Source organism: Protopterus annectens, chromosome 9.part0 (genome assembly GCF_019279795.1).
Source record: "Protopterus annectens isolate FY-2018-M chromosome 9.part0, PAN1.0, whole genome shotgun sequence".
Classification (NCBI taxonomy): domain Eukaryota; kingdom Metazoa; phylum Chordata; order Ceratodontiformes; family Protopteridae; genus Protopterus; species Protopterus annectens.
Window position 1 is genome coordinate 1636714780 of NC_056743.1, and position 7798 is coordinate 1636722577.

Below are 7798 nucleotides of genomic sequence, written 5' to 3' on the forward strand. Positions count from 1 at the left end.
TGCCCCAAGTATACCTGCTGAAAAGCTTAAAAAGCAACACAACTGCTTTGCAATTACGTTGCATATATATACTTTTTGTCATAGCTCCCTAGCACAGTGTAACCTAGATACCCAGATTCAAGTAGCAATCAGCACAGTGGGAGCAGCTGCCAGGGGGAGTTTGAATGAATGAATAATGTTGGATCATCCCTCCATAGGTGTGTGTGTGTGTGTGTGTGTGTGTGTGTGTGTGTGTGTGTGTGTGTGTGTGTATGTGTCCTGTAGGCAGCTTGCAGCAGACATACTTAGAGACATGCATGCTTGCCAAGCTGTGCATTGCAGATTACCATATGTGACATGTACATGAAAACAAGAATGCATTATTGAGGCATGTCAGGCTGCTGCAGGTGTGGGTTTGGTATAATGGTTAAGGTCTTTAACTCATAGACAGAAAGTATAGGGTTTGATTCTGACCTTGGCTTCTTGGCTAGGCTTTAAATGGTCCTTCATGGCAGTTAGCCTAGTATCCACTTATGAACATATAAATCAAGAAAAAGTATCCACTTGCCATGGCAGTGCCAGCTCCAGTGACCTACCAGAATAGGTGCTGCTTAAGCTAATTTTCAGTGAGGAATCTGAAACCTATTGGGTGATGTACAGTGCAGTAACCGGGTGCACATTTGGAACGAGATAGAGAGGAAGGTGCTTGATGGTCACTAGGCATGATTAAAAAACATGTTATATTTCTTTGATGTACATGCAAACACCTTTTCTTAATACAAACTATTTTTTTTCTTTCTGAGTAAAGTATTGACATGGTGCCTTGGTGAGAAACATTCTGACTTTGCATTTTCCTGTTTTATATAGTGTTTTTTTTTCTTCTTTGAAATGCAGATGTTAATAAGTCCGCTACGATGGGAAACTGTGATGATTTTCCAGTATGCAACATCAAAGAAAAACAATGCACATGCACGTGTCATCAAGGATTCGAGCTGAAGTCTGGAAATGATAATTTCATTGATGCAGCAACTTCTAGATGTGTAGGTAAGGGCATTATTGTAGTTGTAAAGGTAGACCACTTGTTTAAGGACAAAGCTTTATAATTCTGTAATGCCATACATCAACAACAAACAATCATCAACTTATGTTATTTATTTGTTCATTCATTTTCTGATAACCTGCTAAATCCAGTTCATGGTTGCATGTGAGCTAGAGGCTTCCTTAGCATTGAAAATATACAATGCAATAAAACAAAATCCTGAATAGGATGTCAGTCAGTTACAGGGCTCAAACACACAGGCACACTCATGCTCTCCCATACCACACATTCCTTCAGGTAGTTCAGAGGATCTCCAGTTTAACTTCTGCATATCTCTAGGATGCTGAAAAGAACCTGCGTCACCCAGAAGACGAGACACATAGGCACAAAAGGGTGCACAGACTACAAATAGGATGCTTCCCCAATCTAAAATGGATACCCAGATGTTGTGAGGCAATAACATTAACTTCTGTCCTGGACTTAAACTAGTTAGTTATTTACTTCAGTAATAAGGTGTGTCAGACTTATAATAGTTAGATACCCACTCTGATAATAACACAGTAGCACTGCTGAATGCCTAGATTCTTTGCATCAAAATCTGAAATCTTGAGCCTTCTAAGAATTGAAGACATCAGCATTTGTGCAGTACAGGAACCTGGTTTCAGAGTAGTAATGACATTTTTTGTTTTACATGATAGAATGCCTATCAAGTGCTCACATCAGATGGCAACTGCAGAAGATTATATGCATTTATTAATTGTATCTCACCACATTCTGCAAAATTCGGGCTTAGAAATTGTTCAAGTTGTAGTTGCACTCAGTAAAATTAATTATAATATTATAGCCAATTACAGAATCATGTCTATTATCTCTTTAAAACATGAGAAACAACATAACTATTTAGAAAAGATAGTCACTGAACCAAATTCTTTTATTATGGATGACTTTGCCTATACAGATATAAACTGGTAAACATTTGTTATCAACAGCAAGTATGCCCAGCTGTTTCTAGGATTTTTAAATGCCAATATACATAACCAAATGTTCAAATCTGCCAGATATGTTGATCATTTCACCCTTCTCCTCAAATGTTTTCCTCAGTTGTAGCTCCCCACTTTTTACCACTCCTCAGTCAAATCTGACCAGCTTGTGAGTTTCTACCTTGACATGTGGTTTACATCCCCTAATAACACCTATATAAGCAGGAATAATTCCACAATCACTGGCACACTGCTGGCTGATGTTATGGATAATCACAAATGGTATATCTCCCAGCAAACCTTGTATTAAAGGCTGCTGCCTCCTCCTCTCAGTATTACTCCCTGCTGGGTAGATATATGAAGGCATCTGTTATAGTCCGGTGTAAGAATAATGGCAACTTTACAGCTAAACCCTTATGGCAGAAATACCACACCGATAAAAAAATCCAAAGCCTGGAAATGTTGAGGGAAAATGCAGCATTTATTCCAAACAGGAATAAAATCACAAAGCTTTCCGGATCAGCCCTTCAAGGGCTGATCCCGAAAGCTTTGTGATTTTTTTTTCTGTTTGGAATAAATGCTGGATTTTACCTCTACATTTCCAGGCTTTGGATTTTTTTTTTTCGGTGGTACGGCGGTAGCATTGTTACCTCACAGCAAGAGGTTCTCCCATTCAATTCTTGGCTTGGCTTGGGAGTGCCTTCTGTGTGGAGTCTGCATGTCCTCCCAGCGGTTGGGTAGTATTCAAAAGACATGCGTGCGTATATGGGTGTGCCTTCGTTGAAGGTTGAGCGTCGAGCTGGCACCTTGGCGTTTCATAAAAATCTACTGCCAATCATTAGCGGACCGGAGTTCCGCTGTCGTGACCCCTTACCATGAAAAAGCCGAAAGACAAACAAACATTTTGTATCCTGCCTGGTTTACCTACCAAGGTTCTTGTTTCTTTAGAAATACCACACCAACAGACAGTATAAGAAAAAAATATGTATGTATATATTAATATATGCATACATGTGTGTGTGTGTGTGTGTGTGTGTGTGTGTGTGTGTGTGTGTGTGTGTGTGTGTGTGTGTGTGTGTGTGTGTGTGTGTGTGTGTAAATATATATGTATATATATATATATATATATATATATATATATATATATATATACACACACACACACACATATATATATATATATATATATATATATATATATATATATAGATAGATAGATATATAAAACTATAACTCTCTCACTCTCTCTCTCTATATATATATATATATATATACATATATATATATATATATATATATATATATATATATATATATATATATATATATATATATATATATATATATATATCGAACCACAGACAACTGAAAATTAAAAGCAACCTGACAGGAAGATTACTCACCAAGGTAAAAGATGTTACAAGCTACCATGCCACTCCATACTTTGCATGACACTGCCCTTCTGCTGGCCCACCCTTCAGGCGGTGCCACCCCACCTTTGCTTTGTTCGTCTGTTTCTTGCAATTGGTAGTGTCAGTCAGTGCTGGTTTTCGTTGTTTGTGGATCCAGATAGTACGCTATATATATATATATATATATATGTGTGTGTGTGTGTGTGTGTGTATATATATATATATATATATATATATATATATATATATATATATATATATATATATATATATATATATATATATCACTAGGTAATTGTTACCAAACACAAACACTAGAAAATACCTAGGTGATCACTGAAAAACTAATACGCTGCTAATGATATTCGTGGATTTAGACAGACCACACTGGAGACCAAAGATAGGATTTTAGTTCCTTCTTTAGTTTATTGTATTATTACATTGAACGTCTTCAGAAATCCCAGGATTTCTGAAGACGTTCAATGTAATAATACAATGAATGAAAGCATTAAAATCTTCTCTTTGGTCTCCAGTGTGGTCTGTCTAAATCCCCAAATATCCGTAGCAACGTATTAGTTTTTCCGTGATCACCAAGGCATTTTCTAGTGTTTTTATATTTATATATATATATATATATATATATATATATATATATGGTTTACTATTGAAATAGTTGAACCAATCTAGGACTGTGTTTTAACATGGGTTGAGGTAGGGAGATGTTTGTAGTTCTGAATAATAATTGTACAGTCGATGGTGCCGTTTTCATTAGTAAAACCATATATATATATATATATATATATATATATATATATATATATGCAGTCACTAAATGCTATCAATTTTATTATTATAAAATTAATCCTTCAAGCTTACCGTTAAGAAATATAAGGCAAACTACAAACTTAGGTTTGCATCTAACACAACTAACTCAAAAGACAACCATAACTTGTTCTTCAGCTATATTATAAAAATTAGAAGTAAGCAATTATTTACTGTATTTAGCTCTAATGGTCATATATTCCTTCCTGGCATCACTTTGGACCAGGTGCTTTTTCTCCTTTCCTAAGTTAAAAATACCAGTTCCATGGTCCTGATAACTTCCCTTAATTTCTGCTGAGAGGTGCTATGTCCCCTCTTGCAAACCCCCATCATTAGCTCATCAACCCAAATCTCTGCACAGGTCACATCAGTACTTTATGGAGAATAGTTGTTGTAGTTTCCTTCCATAAAGGTGGCTCCTCTACTGACCCTGAAAATTATATAGCTATTATTCTCACAGGCATTATTTAAGCTATGGAGTATATTATAACTGAAATAATAAATAATGACATAGTTGACCCTAAATCCCTGGATACACACCAGTGTGGCTTTGAAAAAGGCAGGTCATACCTGCTCAACCTCACTGCTCTTTTAAAATGGTTACTGAGGCCATTCATTTGGCACATACAGCCCACACTGCCTTCCATAATGTTGAGAATACCTTTTTAAGTTTATCCAAAGCTGGGATTATTGATAAACTCTCCAAAGTTAACATTAATCAATCCATAGTTTTCTGGATTGGGAATTGGTTGTCTGGCAGAACCCATACCATTAAGGTCAGGTGGCATTTGCTCTAGACAAAAAAGCATCACTAGCAACACCCCTTAGGGATCTGTCTCCGGCCCCCTCCTTCGTGTTATACTTTTCTGGAATGAATGCTAACATCAGCGGACTATGACTAAGCAAGTTTTCTGATGATTATGAACTGGGTGCAAAAATCATTTTGCATCCTGCTACTAAATTCTCCAGGAAGGGCTAGACGAAGAAAATGCTTGGTCTGTTAATTATGATCCGACTCTCAAAGCCAAGAAATGCAATATAGTCTCCTTTGGTAAATCCAGAATTACATATGCTTCCAATATACATAATGATGTCCTTCCTTAGATCACTGCTGCAGTATTCCAAACTGTTGAGTTGTCTCATCAAATAATGAAGACATCCAGATGCAGTACCAAAGCTAAAACCTTCCATAGAGCCATATATGTGATGTCTGACCTAAGATCGTGGACGTAAGAGTTCATAAGTGGATGTATGAGTGTAAATCCTTAGACTATTTTGGAGTCAGTCTGAACACAGGTCTCACACCCATTGGTCTGTTCTACATGTAGTTCTTGGTATTGCTGGCCTTCAGTGGTTCAGGTAAGTGCCCCCATTGGGGAACCTTCCTTTTTTCAGTTGTATTGTTTGTTGCTTTGTTAGATGTCAGCTAGAAGGGAAAAAATTGACTGTGGTAGGCAGTTTCACTACAAGGATCTCTACTCCCAGTGACTTTTCTGGTTAGGGACAGAGCATGACTATAAAAACTGTATGGTCTGTCAGTCTTTTGTTGCAAAGACCTTAAGAGTTCAACTTTTGTCATTCAATCACTATTTGAAAATTCATCATTTCAAGTGTCTTGCCCAAATTAAAGTGTTGGACCCTTCTACTTCTGATGTCCTACCAATTCAAAAAAAAAAATTAAGAAGCCTAGACCTTAAAACACTGCACCTCAGTCAGTCTGGAATGTACCCACTGAGGCCTTAGAACCCAGAGTATGCATGAAAACAGCTCAGCCTCCTGCTACTTCAATCCAGTCAGAGGCCATAATGGCATCTTAAGCTTGAATGTCCAAAACAAATGAAGTTACTGTTGATGACAACGATGATGAAAGGGGTGAACTGTTCAAAATGATTTCAGAAGGACCTAAGGACATATTGCAGATACTCATTAGAGAGAAAATCCCAGGATCAATTATCAAGTTTTATAAGGGGGTGAGAGGCTCAGCATTTAATCAAAGTGGACATGGTACTCTGGAAAAATTAATGGGAAACTAAAGCTGTTTCCTCCCCCAGATATCCAAAGAAAAGTACTGGATGGATTTCTCTCGGGGCCTGTTTAAAGTCATTGTGGTACTCATGCCTCCATTCTTTACAGAGCCTAATCTGACTTTAGCCTCTGCTTCCACCCTTCAAAAGAGAACATTGCAAAATTCTTCTGAAAATGAAAGAAGATGAATCAGACCAGATGCATATTCCTTGTCCTATTCATCCCAGATCCAGTCAACAGGCCATATGACCTCTAATGATGAGGAATTCCTTTCCCTTGATTCCCTAGTGGAGGAAGTTTCATTTGGTGAAACTATTGTTAATATTATAAAGCATTTTGAATGGAAATGAAAACAAATTTCTGCTGTCCAGCAGTGGTGCTGTAGCCTTTTGGAAATGGGCACCCCTCCTCCTGCATATGTGCCACCTGTTCTGGAGGCTTTCTTTGATGCCTTTGCATCCACTTGCACTGCACCTGACTCAAAGCCGGCAGCCCCTAAAAGGCCTGACAGATTCTTCAAGGTCCATGAGGACTTGAAATTACTGTTCAAGAATCCTGTGGTATACCCATTTGGGTTTTTCTTGTATGTGGACATGCCCTCCAAATTGCTTCTAACTTTCAGTACTATTGCTTTTGCCAAAAACGGCAGATAATGCACAGACTGGGGAAAAGTTTATGCAACGTCCAGCCTGACTTTTAGAGCTCTAAATTTCCAGACCCAGATTCCTAGATACTTATTCTTTATTTTGTGCAATTTAAATAAAACATTATCCTTCCTTAAGGGAACAGGCAGTAAGCAACAGGCCTTATCCATGGTAGCTCAGGATTCACAAGTGGCTAGGTACAGCATAAAATATCATTTTGATGCAATAGAAGCTTCATCCAGGTCAGCTGTTACAGGTTCTGTGATCAGGAGGTATGCATGGTTACATTCTCAACCACTTCCTGGGGATATTAAGACAAAACTGTTATACTCCCCTTAAAACAGGGATCTCGTGTTTGATCCAGAAGCTGGCAGTGATTTCAAACATTTACAGGAACAAGGTAAAATATGAAGGACTGCAGACAGATATTTATTACTTTGGTATTAAGATAACAAAGGAATTGCCTTGCCAAGTCCACTTCTTTTGCTTTTAAGTAATCTAGGCCATTTAGTAAGGCCAGGAAAATGTATATGAAAAGATTCCACAACAATGCAGACAGGGAATCTAAATCTATCTAGATAAGTCTGCATGACTACACTATGCCCCCTTCCCCACACTCTGACCATCTCTATCCATGTCCAAAAGACTCACTTCATCCCTATAAAAAATGTGCCACTCATCACTACAGCCAAATGGGTTCTTTCTTTCATTCACGATGCACGCAGAGTGACTTGGAAAAAAATCTCTCCATTTGTTGGCATCCCTTGTCCTCCTGCTCACAAACAGATACAGTTGCTGTATGCCATCATCCAAACTTTAATCAAGAAAGACACAATAGAGCCAGTACCTCCAAAATATGTAGGAATATGTTTTACTCTAGATTGTTCCTTGTCCCAA

The 7798-nt window shown here is 37.8% G+C and overlaps 1 protein-coding gene across 1 annotated transcript in view; it reads left to right on the forward strand.

Annotated features, from left to right (window-relative positions):
* The first annotated feature begins 879 nt into the window (after nucleotides 1-879).
* The window catches only part of LOC122812216 (adhesion G protein-coupled receptor E1-like), a 1201768-nt gene continuing 1194849 nt past the window's right edge, over nucleotides 880-7798 (forward strand). Inside the window, exon 1 of the mRNA XM_044084558.1 lies at nucleotides 880-1023. Within this exon, the coding sequence (XP_043940493.1) occupies nucleotides 894-1023 (130 nt within the window). The 5' untranslated portion in view covers nucleotides 880-893. The remainder of the gene's footprint in view (nucleotides 1024-7798) is intronic.